Source organism: Vulpes vulpes, chromosome X (assembly GCF_048418805.1).
Source record: "Vulpes vulpes isolate BD-2025 chromosome X, VulVul3, whole genome shotgun sequence".
NCBI lineage: Eukaryota > Metazoa > Chordata > Mammalia > Carnivora > Canidae > Vulpes > Vulpes vulpes.
The window spans coordinates 10,039,947-10,053,571 of NC_132796.1; the positions used below are offsets into that span (position 1 = coordinate 10,039,947).

The window sequence follows — 13,625 nt, forward strand, 5'->3', positions numbered from 1 at the left end:
CGCCACCATCTGTACAGAGCAGGTTGGAAAGTTGTCACTCTGCGGGGCTCGGAGACCAACTTCTGGCCACTCTCATGCACCCTCGTTTTATATGATTATGTAACCTGATTCTTTTAACCCCCGGGGGGAAAAAGAACCCACAAGGCTAATGACTGGGGAAGGCTGGGACCCAAAGTTCAGGCTTTCAGAATCTAATTTAGCCCTTGGGGCAGGTGTATTGAAATTCACCAGGTAATTGTCATCTCTCATTTATTGGCAGGAGCCAGTAAATTTATTTTTATTTATTAAAATAAATTATATAATTTAATAAATAAAAATAAAATAAATAAATAATATTTAATTTATATTATTTAATTTATAATATTATTTAATAAATAATAAATAAAATAAATAAATTTATTTATTAATTTATCCTGCTCATTTATTGGCAGGAGCGAGTCTCTGTTGCCCTTTCTGTGTTCTCAGTACTAACATGCATCTCTCTATCCACAGTCCCAAGGATCGTGGACTCTCGACGTTTGCACTGCAGCCTGGGCTCTGTCGCTATGGGGCTAAGCTGGCCTGCTGCTATGGCTGGAGAAGGAACAGCAAGGGAGCCTGTGAAGGTAATTGTGTAAAAACTCAGACCACCCTGTGCTCGAGTAGTAGGCCAGTGTCCTTAGTTTTTAATCTGTGACACCATAAACTGTCACCGAATTATTCACCGACAGTCACCAGATCCCTTAATCTGTTAAATAGGGTAAACACGCAACTGCATGTCCCATACACGTTAGGTATTGGTGTGGATCATGCTGGATTATAAACAGTAAAGCACAAAAATATTAGCTTTTTTTTTTTTTTAAAGAATTAACAGTACTACCTTCTTTCTGTCTCTGCCTCCAACTCCTCCTCTCTACCTGGTCCAAAAATATCGATATACCACAGGTGAAGACAGAACTTGAAAATATCTCGAATCTATAAACATCAAAAGGCACCACTAACGCTCTTACATGCACAATATCACACAAAACCTCCCACCATTAGTTTCCTTGTGACAAGATGACAAGAGTGTCGAGATACTAGAAAAAAAATATTTGCAGATCATTATTGCCTACTAGATAAAGTTAGAACATTCCCCTGGGGCTTTGTCAATTAAAAAAGAGGGTGGGTCCTCACACTGATTGGATTTGTAGTGTCACGATCAAGTCAGAATGATGTGCGTAGCCCTGGGCAACGCAGGTAAGCCAGCTGAGGCTCCGCTTCCTCTGCACTGTGGAGAGATTCATCCCTACTTCAGAGGGGGAGGTGTGTAAGCATTAAAGGGTAAGCTTGTCAGGCAGCCCGGTGGCTCTGCAGTTGAGCATCTGCCTTTGGCTCAGGGCATGGTCCTGGGGTCCTGGGATCAAGTCCCACGTTGGGCTCCCTGCATGGAGCCTGCTTTTCCCTCTGCCTGTGTCTCTGCCTCTCTCTCTCTCTCTCTCTCTCTCTCTCTCTCTCTCTCTCTCCTGTGTTTCTCATGAATAAGTAAATAAAATCTTAAAAAAAAAAGGGTATGCTTGTTACCTGGCATGCATAGAAAATATCTCCTAAATCACCCTTGATTTGAAAAGACCCATAAATCCCATCCCTTAAAGTGCACGTGATGCAGAAATTAAATGTTGCTGTATTCTTTTTCTAGACCTAGCACATTGTTATTTGAAGTCACTCAGGTGGAAAGGGGCAAAACCACTCGGAACGCATGATTTGGAATCCTACATTTGCATGAACCTCAGCACCTACTGCCGTAAAACTTACATGTCTCTGGTGAATAAATGAGGGCAAGCTTGGCTTTCTGTAAGGTCTACGCTGTAACTAAATCAGAGCAATTTGGCCTTGATGCAGACGGCCAGTCACATTCTTGATGTTTTTGTGGACAATATAATACCATAGGCAGGAAAGAATTTAAAGCAAGATGCTAAAAGACCAGGTGCAGGGACACCTGATGGCTCAGTAGTTGAGCATCTGCCTTGGGCCCAGGGTGTGATCCTGGGGTCCCGGGATCAGACTCCCCACAGGGAGCCTGCTTCTCCCTCTGCCTGTGTCTCTGCTTCTCTCTCTGTATCTCTCATGAATAAATAAATAAAACCTGAAAAAAATAAAGAGATAAAATAAAAGAGCACATGCAGAGGCTTCGAGCACAATGCTCAGTATGCACGGTTGGCAGGCTGAATTGCTCATCAGCACCCCTGCCGCCCCAGTGAGATGTTCAGGTATTAAATTGTAATGATTTTTATATCTAAAATCTATATTGTATTCTATCCGATTTGTATGGTCCTTCTTGACCGTAGAGTCATCTGCTCCCTTAGAAGCACAAAGTAACAGAGTGATTAGCCCCTGGCTACCGGATCTCTGACTCCCAAGCCAGAGTGTGGGCTACGTGGTCATGAGTTGAGAACTTGTGTCCACCTGCCCAAACAAGCAGAGTCACATCCCAGCCTGTGAGGTCCCAGTCTGCCTGGACTTCCCTTCCATCTGTCTGTTCACCCTTCATTCCTCCAGAGGCCCTGACTCCATGCTGGAGCTTTCTAGATCTTGGCCCCTGCCCCACCTAAATCTGCTCCCCAGTGCAGGATGGCTCGGCTCTGAATCATTAACCTTGGAGTGTATGTCACTTAGCAAGAGGAGGTAAAGAGTTATCTGTGAACAAATCCCACTGAAGGGCTGCAGATGGAGGATTTGGAGGGAGAATTGAACAAGAACTTTAGCTAAAATGCACTTAAATCTCAGGCCATTTTAGACATAAACTAAATTTCCCTGTGTTGTAGACTGGCCATTCAAGTCACAGATCCAAAAGCTCTGTAAATTGAAAACATCTTGCTGGAGCTTTGACCTGATAGCAGCAAGGGTATTATTCACCATTTCTCTTATGTTCTATTTGGCATTGATCCTGGCTTTCCTATCTGGCCCACATTAAAAATAACTTTCCAGGGAGCAATCAAAGGTATTCAAGGCTTAAAAAAGTAAAAAATTTATTTTTCTAACATCTAAACTTAAAGCTGCATCTCTAAGAGCATATCCATAACAAAATAGACACTGGAAAGCAAAATCCTCTTTTGTCTCCAGAAGGGAAAGAATTTTGCCGAGAAACATTTTTTCCTTACCTCGTCACTTATGATTTATCCAGAGCCATAAAATGTTTTTCTGTCAGAAGTTCTACACCTATGACTTTATTTATTATTTAAAACTATTTGAGTGTCTATGTGTCTACAACACTACCAAATGCAACAGGAGAAACAAAGATGAATGTTTATTTATTTATTTTTAAGATTTAATTTATTTATTCATGAGAGACACAGAGAGAGAGAGAGGCAGAGACACAGGCAGAGGGAGAAGCAGGCTCCATGCAGGGAGCCCGACGTGGGACTCAATCCCGGGTCTCCAGGATCAGGCCCTGGGCTGAAGGTGGCACCTAAACCACTGAGCCACCCGGGCTGCCCAAGATGAATGTTTAAATCCCTATTCTGAAGGTGCTGGGAATCTGATAGTAGACAGAAGTGAAGGATTGAAACCAAATATACGTCTAATTATTTAATAAGATGGAGCCTGATCAACTTCATGGGAGAGGCCTACCCAAGTTCTGTGGAACTCTCAAAGTTGAGTGGACGTTCTGACGTGGTGGGAGAAATCATTGAAGGCTTCTGGAAGGAGGGCTCATGCAAAATAGTTCTTGAAGGATCAGTAGGATGTTAACCATGGGAGAGTGGGGAAGGGGTGGCCAGAGTGAGGATAACAAAGGAAGAGGCAGAGAGGGCCGATTGAGAGAACAGCAAGCAATCTAGTTTGATCATAGTGTTGCCTATGGCTAGGGAACAGAGTAGGCCAAGGGCACAAACTAAGATGGAAGCCAGGTCATGGTGCTGATACCTGCACTATATTCAAAAGGCAATAAAGACTATTTGGTGCAAGGCATGATCAGAGCGTGCTTTTGGAATATCAGTTTCATGTCATATTTGACATCAGATTTCTTAGGAGCAGAGCCTATAAGTGGGAGTCTTGGGTCAATAATCTGTTGAGGGGTGCTCTCCAGAGAAATCTGTAAGGGAGTAAGGAAGCAGAGGAAGGAGCCAGGCAAAAATGTGGTTTCAAGAGAAGTCTAGCTTTGGCCTAATCCCACAGGGAGCTCTGGGGGTGTTAATTGCATCACAGAGTTGAGTTTGTCCCGCCTGGAAAACAGGGGCTGGGCCCTTAGACCCCGTATCAGTTAAGCACTGGGTCACAGGCTGTGACGGGGAGAAGGGGGAGAGGAAGAGGTGCACTGTAATCTCCCAGATATCTATGGGCAGCATGATTCCCATTAGCTAGATGAGTAGCTGTTCAGTGAATGACTTGGGTGGTAGAAGCAGGGATAGGATATTGTCACTGATTGGTTTGGGGACAAGAGAAGATAGAGATGATGGGGGTTTTGAGTCCAAGTGACTGGAAGATAAATGCTGACATAACAAAGAATAGGGTGTGGGGTCGAGGGAGCAGCTGCTGGGGTCTTTGGGAATAGGCTTGCATGGAGGTAGACCTACAGTGAGCCAGGGACTCCAGGGGAAGGGAAGTAGGCAGCATTCCTGGGCCATTGCGGAGTCATCCTTTCCGGTCCTGGCTAGTTCCTGAGCTCCTACTAGATCCAGAAGCTGCTGAGGGCTCCTGACTCCCTACAGACCTCCTTTCTCCCTCATTCATTGTTCTTTTGTCCTCTGCCCTTCTTCTCTTTGGATTTTCCCATATTCCTTTTGTCCCATCTACTGCCTTTTCTCCCTACCTCCTCCCTGTGAGCCAGACTCAGACTTCCCATCATTTTTTACTATTTTTTTCTTGCCCACCCCCCAACCCAGTCAAATATTCTGTCTTTGGTGTTTCTCCAACCATTTCTTTCATCAAGCAAATATTGATGGGGTGCTGAATTTGTGTCAGTTGTCTGGATACAGAAGAGAAAAAAAACAACAAAAAACAAATTCTGCCTTTATCATGCCACCATTCTCCTCCTCCTTCTCCTCATGATACTTCTAGTTCCCATCCTTAGGGCTGGAAGTTGCACCTCCCTGCCTTCAGTCTGTGGGTTGATCATTTTGACTGATGATACACAGCTTTAAAAATAGAATTTGATCATTTAGAAGAAAAATAGAAAAGAAAATATAGAAGACAAAAAAAGAGGCCAGTGACAGAAGGAAGGAGCACTTGATCCAGGATTATTCTGGAGTCTCTTCCAGCTCCCACATCTACTTCTTTTATTAAATATTTTTGTTTTATATGCAAACTAGCTGATGATGGTCTGGGATGCTTTGTTTTTCTTTGAATGCCACTTCGGGGCACGACAGTACTAAGCAAAGTTATAAACTCACACTCTTTGGGGCGGAAGGCTGTGGGGAGTGATCTAGTTCACAAGGAAAACACTGTCCAGTATCCCAAAGAGGAAAACAAAGGCTAGAGGGGAAGCAGATCATCCCTTCTCTGCCCCCATGAATTTCTCCCCCATAAGGAAGGCTGCTGAGTTGGACATACATGCATTTTCTGTGCTGACTACTCCTGTTCTTTTATCAACAAAACACCTTTCCTTTCCACAGCTACCTGCGAACCTGGATGCAAGTTCGGGGAGTGTGTGGGACCAAACAAATGTAGATGCTTTCCAGGATACACTGGGAAAACCTGCGGTCAAGGTCAGTACTACAGGCCAGCATCCTAGTACGGACGGACGGATGGACGGACCCCCGAGCTTTCCGAAGCCAAGGCGATCATTGCGGCAGGGTTTTTGATACACTACAGTGCCCGAGATATTGTCGATTTTAAGTTGAATCTTCAAATGAAAGTGGTTTCAGAATTAGATTTTTCCATCAATCTCTTCAAGAAAAATATAAAAGTCATTCAGATGTTTTCGTTAAGGTGCCAGATAAAAGGCCTTTTTTTCCTCCTCTAAAATAACTTTTTTCCCTAAAATATTGTCATTGTGTTTTTATGCTACCAAAGTAATGCATATTTTTTACTGGAAAAAAAACCCCAATGACATAAAAGGATTTAAATTAGAAATGGGAGTGTCCCCCCGACCCCCAGTCCATGCTCAAACCAGCATGAACAATTTGTCCCTGACCCCTGAAGTCAGGACAGTGCTCCTCTGCGTTGTTCCAGTTTTCCAGCGTGCACTGCCCAGGCGAGCACCTCGTGGTCTTTTTTCTGTGACGCTACAGACAGAAATGCTTCTCCTGGGCAGTTTTGCATGTCAGCACATACAGAGCTGGCTTATGCTTTTTAAGGCTGTATCCTTGGCCCTGATGCAAATGATGCAATATCATTTGTGTAAAAAATACTTTGTTGAACCATTCTCATCTGCCTGTCTCCAGTGTCTCACCATTATAGACAGGTGCTAAGTCAGACATCATTCTACACATATCCCTGCATCCTTGAGTATTTTTATAGGCTAAATGTCTAAAAATTGAATTTTGGGGTTGAATGACATGCATATTTTATGATAATTGACATATTTTAGAAGATACTTTATGACTTGTCATGAGCTGTTTATCTGAAGATCTTAAAGAGGGTATTTATACTATTGACAACAGTGGTTCTCAGCTTGGGCAGTTTTACTCCCCATTTACTTGCCAGAGAAAATACAGATCTCAAGTTAGATTTAAACTGCTGATAAACAACAGATAATTTTATAGGGTACATAGGTTTTAAATATTGCATAAGACATATGTCTCCTAAAGAAGTATTAGTCAATTATCTAAAATTCAAATTTAACTGGGCATTTTTATTTGCTCAATCTGGGAACCTTACCCCAGGGGACATCTGGCAGTGTCTTGAAGACGTTTGGGGGCTGCTACTGGCATCTAGTGGGTAGAGCCCAGAGATGCTGCTGAGCCTCTTACGGTGCACAGGGCAGCCCCATAACAGAATGATCTGACCCAGATGTTAGCAGTGCTAAGGCCAAGAGACCCTGGCTTGAGGAAACCTGCCATAATTAAGAAAGTGTCCCCAGTCCTATAATGCAGTTGAGCAAAGGGCAGCACATCAAGTTCAGCTGTCCTTAGGGCTGCCAGGGTTCCGGAGGGACAGATGGAGTCCCAGAGATGGGCAGGCAGTCCCTCCACTCTGCTCACCGCCCCCCGGGGCCTTGCTGCCAAGCCCAGAGGTTAGCTACCTAAACTGAAATAGCTGCCAGCCCTGCAGCCTCAGAGGGGAACTTGTGAATCTCTGATGTCCCAACACCAGCACAGAGGCCAGCGCCCTAAGGTGCTTCTTAGAAGCACATCCACCTGCTTGAGAGAAGTGCCAAGAATCGTGCTCTCCTAAGTAATAATCCAGCTGTATCCCTTACCCAGCAGGGTTCACACCAGAAAAACTGCTTCTCCATATTGTCTTGGATTCTGTACCAAGATGCCTTCTGCAGCGGTTTGGAATAGAGAAGATATTTTTCGTGTTGGCTTTCAATTCCCAGTAAAATATTAGTGTTGAGGGAGCAGTCTAGTTGGCTCGGGTTCTGGACTGTCTGTCTCCTCCCACAGCTTTCCTGGCCCTCTGGTGGCCTGATCAAAGTCCATGTAGATCTATTAATGGTGACAGGCCTCAGCCCTCCACTGTGCTGTCTTTCCCCCAAATGCTTCTTCCAAGCGACGAGTGGATCACCTCTGATTTAGGGCCAAGTGATGGGGTATTTATGGGTTTCCCATTAATGTCCAATCAGCTTTTTCCAGTTCCTCTTTTTGAACAAGTTAGAATCCACGCAGGACAAGGTAGAGTAGAGGGGATAAGCAATGGAGAAGGGCTTTCAAATATCCCACTAGGATGTCAAAAAATTCCTGTATAAGGTTCTTGTCAGAGGTGAAAGCAGCCACTTCTTTATTTTCAAGAAAGACATGCTTTGCCTGTCACCCTGCTGAATTTTGGGCTTGCGTAGAATTTGGTTCTTTGCTCCTTTCTGTGTTTTCCTTGAAGGAGTTAAGCCAAGAGGCATCCACATGACCACATTTCCAAAGATAAGCTCCTCTACCCATGATCGCTTTTGAAGTTTTATTTTCCTTCTATATCATTTTTTCTTTTAATAAAAAAGTAACTCTTTTTTGTTTTGTTTTGTTTTGTTTTTGAGAGAGAGAGAGAGGAGGGGCAGAAGGAGAGGGAGATATTCTCAAGCAGACTCCCCACTAAACGCAGAGCTCATTGCAGGGCTTGATCCCAGGACCTTGGGACCACCACCTGAGCCAAAATTAGGAGTCAGATGCTTAACTTGTGACCACCCAGGCACCCCAAAAAGGCATTCATTCTTAGTATTTAAACTCGTTTTAGAAAAAAAATTTAAAATAAAAAAATAAATTCGTTTTAGGGAATACTGTAAAGCTCAGAGAAGAAAGTCACCCTCAATCTTACCACCTGGAAATAACCATTATTGGCATTTAGAGCAGAGCCTCCCAGGCTTCCATGTTGTCCTGCAGCCTCACCATCCATAGCTGCCTGCCAGGGTCCCCTCTGTAAGGGTGTGAGCCAACACAAGTTCGCCCAGAACAGTTAACTGCTGAATGGAGGTGTTGCCGTGGGCGCCTGTCCTGGGCTGCCCGGGACAGTACTAAAGGCTAACGTGTCTACGTTGTATTGCTAGCTTTTATTCAAGTCTTACACACAGAGAATTGTGCATATATCAACAGCGTACTGCCCAATGAATTTTCAAATACATCCATGTAAGCAACGTGGAAGAAACGTAATAGCCTTCCTGAAGACCCCTCCCTCTCCCCTGCAGCGGCTTGCCCCCCACCCCCAATAAGGAACTCTATCTTGACCTTTTACATCACAGATTAGTTGGTCCTGACTTTTTTTTTTAAGATTTTATTTATTTATTTATTTATTTATTCATTCATTCATTCATTCATTCATTCATTCATTTATTAAAGTGAGCACAAGTAGAGGGGAAGGAGCAGAAGGAGAGGGAGGAGCAGGTTCCCCGCTGAGCAGGGAACCCAACACAGGACTCGATCCCAGGACCCTGAGATCATAACCTGAGCTGACAGCAGACAGTTAACCGACTAAGCCCCCCAGGCACCCCTGTGTCTGACCTTTTTCTAAAGATTTTATTTTTAAGTCCTCTGTATACCCAACGTGGGGCTCAGACTCACAACCCTGAGACCAAGAGCCACATGCTCCACTGACTGAGCCAGCCAGACATCCCTTGCCTGACTTTTTTTAAAGATTTTATTTATTTATTCATGAGAGACACAGAGAGAGAGAGAGAGAGGCAGAGACACAGGCAGAGGGAGAAGCAGGCTCCATGCAGGGAGCCCGACGTGGGACTCGATCCCAGGTCTCCAGGATCACGCCCTGGGCCAAAGGCGGCAGTAAACTGCTGGGCCACCCGGGCTGCCTCCTTGCCTGATTTTTAATGTACTCTTTCATCTCCAGCTTCTTCTACTCACTCTCCCAGTCTTGAGCTTCATGCATTGTTGCTTGGAGCTAGAGTTTGTCCAGCCTCGTTGCTATATCGTATTCCTTTGCACGAGTATACAAGTCCTCTATCCCGCCTCCTGTCCGGAGGTGTTTGGCTCCTCTCTAGCATGGGGCTATTAAGAACAGTGCTACAGTGATCATTTTAGTCCATGTTTTTTTTTGGTGGGGGCATATCCATGCCGCTGTTGGGGATCGACCCGGGAGCGGAATTGCTAGGTCATGGGTGTACGTGTCTCTAGCTAGAGCAGGTTCTACAAACAGTTTTCCAAAGTGGCTGTGGCCGTTTGCCTCCCCTGACAGTGCACTGTCCTTCGGTTTGCTCCACAGCTTCACTAGACCTTCAGAGTGGTACTTTTACTGGCGATTGGAGAGGAGGCGAGTCATTGCCCCCACGTAACCACCCCCCACCAGCAGGGGTGCAGGGAGGCCAACATAACTCTACATCTTGATATTATCTGATCCAGTTTGCCTTTCTTCTTTTCTGCCTCTCCCCTGCAGATGTGAACGAGTGTGGCATAAAGCCCCGGCCGTGCCAGCACAGATGTGTGAATACGCATGGGAGCTATAAGTGCTTTTGCCTCAGCGGCCACATGCTCATGCCGGATGCCACATGTGCAAGTGAGTTTCAACAGCCAGGCGGCTCATGGTCATCCTTGGAGACTTGATTGTTTGTCATACGAACAATCTTTTTTTAAAAAGGAACATCATGGTAAAATACATATAACATGAAATTCACCATTTTAAACTGTACAATTCAGTGGTGTTTAGTACACTTACAGTGTTGTACGAATATCACCACTATCTAATTCTAGAACATCCTCATCACCCCAAAAGAAAACCCTGTGCCCGTTAGCAATCACTCCCCATGCTTCCTCCCCAGCACCACCACCGCCACCCCCACCCCGAGACCACTAACCTACTATCTGTCTCTGGATTTGCCTGTCCTGGACACCTGCTTTTTAAAGAAAGGCTAATTGGGGAGAAAAGTAAATGCTGTACATCTCTCTGTATACAGGGTTGTATGGGGTTTCCTCATGAAAATAAGCGTATTGTTTTAGGAAGGTGATACATTTAAATTCCATCTCGGGACATCAGTTCTTCCCACCAACTGCCTTTCTCACGCCCCTTGCCCCATGCTCAAAGATCAGTGACTCCTGTTGGAAATACATTCCGATTCACATTCCTGAAAAGAAAAGCCCTTCTGTGATAAAGAGAAACCCATGTCCTGTGGGAGGTAAGAGTATATCCATTCATTTATCCAGAGGGAAGGCTTTTCAGGTTTTCTGTTGCAGCTGAAAGACAAACCCATCCTCCCTGCCTGTCTCCCTTCCTCCCCTCCTCCGTTCCTCCCTTCTTCTTTCCTCCCCCCTTCCATCTGTCTTTCCTCTGTAATACACCTCCCAACAAACCTGGACCTTACGGCCTCTGCTAGCTTCCTCTGGTTAGAGTTATGGACTCCCTAGGCCATCTGGGGCTTTGCTGCAGTTAGACAGTCTTGGCTGGTGCCCAGCTTGCTGCTCCCCGGGTTTGTCCTTATGCTTTCCATCCTTCGCAAAAGGCCCCAACACCACCAGTCACCTAGATCCTCTGTTGGCAGGAGGCTTAAGAGATAAAGCAGACATTCAAAGTCTTTTTAAAAAGACTTAATTTATTCTTATAAATTAAACAGAAACCTACAGGAGACAAATACACATATAATAGATATTATATATAACATAATACACAGTTGAACAAACTCTTATAAGGTGAGCACCCATGTAACCACTACCAAGAGAACTTTGCCAGAACCTCCCTCACTACCCCATCACGGGAACCACTATCTAGGTTTTTACAGTCATCACTTAACATTTTTAAAAAGATCTATGCTAGTGGACGTTTTGAAACATTCCATGAAAGGCTAATCAGTGCCCCAAAAAGGGTATGTGATCCCAAATGGAAGGATAGAATTAGGTAAATTTTAAAAGAAGACAAAGAGAAAAGAGAATAAATGAGAAATGTTACCATTGGTAGGTGTTTGGTACCTTACGTTGACCTGTGTATCTATCCTTATTCCCTCTTTGCCTATAGCTGTATGTGGAAGGGTTGCCCAGGCCTCCCTGTTTATAGCTCCAAGTGTCCCGGGAGCCCTGGATATCTCTCCTGATTTTAATACACCTGGTCCCTGGCAGTCTCTTCTGCCCACTGGGTGATGGACATGTTACGGATGGCGCTGGATAAAGGAAGTGTACTCACTGCACTTGCCTGTTGGAGATACTTGTGATCCATATATAGCAGACTTCTGCTAAGGAAGTGCATTTTTGTGGGAAAAGTTGTGTTTGGCAACAAGTGACAGAAAAATCCACCTAAATTATCTCATTTATGAAAAAAGCTGGAGGCAGGCTGTTCCCGCCTGCACGGCTCAGCAAGGACTCACTGCCTGCCATCCTCAGGGTACTGATTTTATTCTCATGTTTGTTGCCTCATTGTCACAAGATGGCTGCCCCAGCTCCAGATTATCACACATACATTTAAGGGACGCCTGACAAAGGGGAAAGGAACAATGCCAAGGAATGAATGAATGACTCTTTCACGCTTCTCCCTTTCATCACGCAGCAGCATCTTTTCCAGAAGCCCCACTCCCTCCAGCAGACTTATTTTTATATCTCTTCGGCCACAGCTGCGTCCTGTGGCCACCCTTTGTTGCTGCAAGGGAAGCTGGGATGAAGACTAGTAATTGGCATTCTAGCTTCAATGATGGTTGTGACGAGAGGACAAGGGGTCCTGGATGGCTTTTGGGCAGTCAGTCGGTCATACTTGCCGCATGTTTTAATACAGGCATGTAAACGACCAGGTCCCATGGCTTGAGTGACTCTCACTGAGGCTAGGTATGTATGGAGAGATCTGTAGGATGGATTTTTTTGACCCTAATTACTCAGATTGATCATCTCCATCAGAGGTTGCATTTCCCCCGAGAGAGGCCACCCAGGTAACATCAAGGTGTGATGAGAGAATATATGAGAGAAAAATGAGTCTTTGATAGCCAAGGGGTGCAGGCCCCGCTTAAAGACAGGCAAATTTAACACACCAGCCAATAAAACAGACCGTGGGGCTCCCAAGACACCACCCTTGCCCGGGTTCCATGTGGGTCTTAGGCAATGACGCTTATCCAATACATCCCACGTATTGCCCCCGAATGTCCTAGAATGCAGAGATCATTTGTCAGTGAGTGCTTTTGTACCAGCTCGGGAGGAAAAGGCTAATGCTTGCCTACATTTTCAGACTCCAGGACGTGTGCCATGACAAACTGCCAGTACAGCTGCGAAGACACGGAGGAAGGGCCGCGCTGTCTCTGTCCATCCTCGGGCCTCCTCCTGGCTCCAAATGGAAGAGTTTGCATAGGTAGGGCAGCAGGACTCACCTCTCCTCCTCCTTCCCCCTCCACTGAATTCCTTCTTTGCCATTCAGCACAATCTGCTTGTTATCTATACTGAAAGTTCCTGAAAGTTCCGATTTATGCCCATTTCTGAGACGAGTAGCAACATCGACTCTAGACACACTTTGGGATGCCAGAAAGAATACTTCTCTGTCCCTTTGGGATTGACTAGTGCCATAGTGGAAAAGGGGTTTTATTTTAGTATATTTACCCTGCATGTTTTACTTCAGTTACCACAGAAACCTGCTACTTACTGTCATCTGTCATTCAGTGAATAAAGTCCCAAGGGCCATTGGGGCTCATTTTGGGTTCTAGCTAATATCTTCCTACAAAAATGCATTCACTTATTATTTTTTTTTAGATCTAAGACTATAGAGAATATCTATATCCTTTCTACATTGTTTATGTTAGCAAGTAACTAATTTCCCATTGTCTTTAAAGGTTGCTCTAAGAGATAAGAACTAAGTATTCTAAAATCATTTCTGCTTGGAGGGATGAGCAGATTAAATCCATGATATTCAAGGAGGAGACAGAACCATCCTTTATAACTTTGAATTTAGTTAAATCAGTGGATTAGAATTTGGTCTCTTGCTCTCCCCTGTCTTATTTTGGGTCTTAGTTTTGAGTCCCACAGAAGTGATCCTGAGCAAGTAGTTGATTTGGGAGGTGAACCCAGGGAATGCTGGTTGAGGAGGAGGTGAGGGAAGGCTCCACCAGGGAGTGAATTGAAGGAGCAGGTTGAGCATCTATGCCCCTCTAGGAGACAGGGTGGAGGTGGGAG

The 13,625-nt window shown here is 44.8% G+C and overlaps 1 protein-coding gene across 1 annotated transcript in view; it reads left to right on the forward strand.

The window, feature by feature from the left end:
- EGFL6 (EGF like domain multiple 6) overlaps positions 1-13,625 on the forward strand; it is a 64,899-nt gene that overhangs the window by 22,504 nt on the left and 28,770 nt on the right. Inside the window, exons 2-5 of the mRNA XM_025986725.2 lie at positions 493-605; positions 5,571-5,663; positions 9,931-10,050; positions 12,691-12,810. Coding sequence (XP_025842510.2) covers positions 493-605; positions 5,571-5,663; positions 9,931-10,050; positions 12,691-12,810 — 446 coding nt within the window. The remainder of the gene's footprint in view (positions 1-492; positions 606-5,570; positions 5,664-9,930; positions 10,051-12,690; positions 12,811-13,625) is intronic.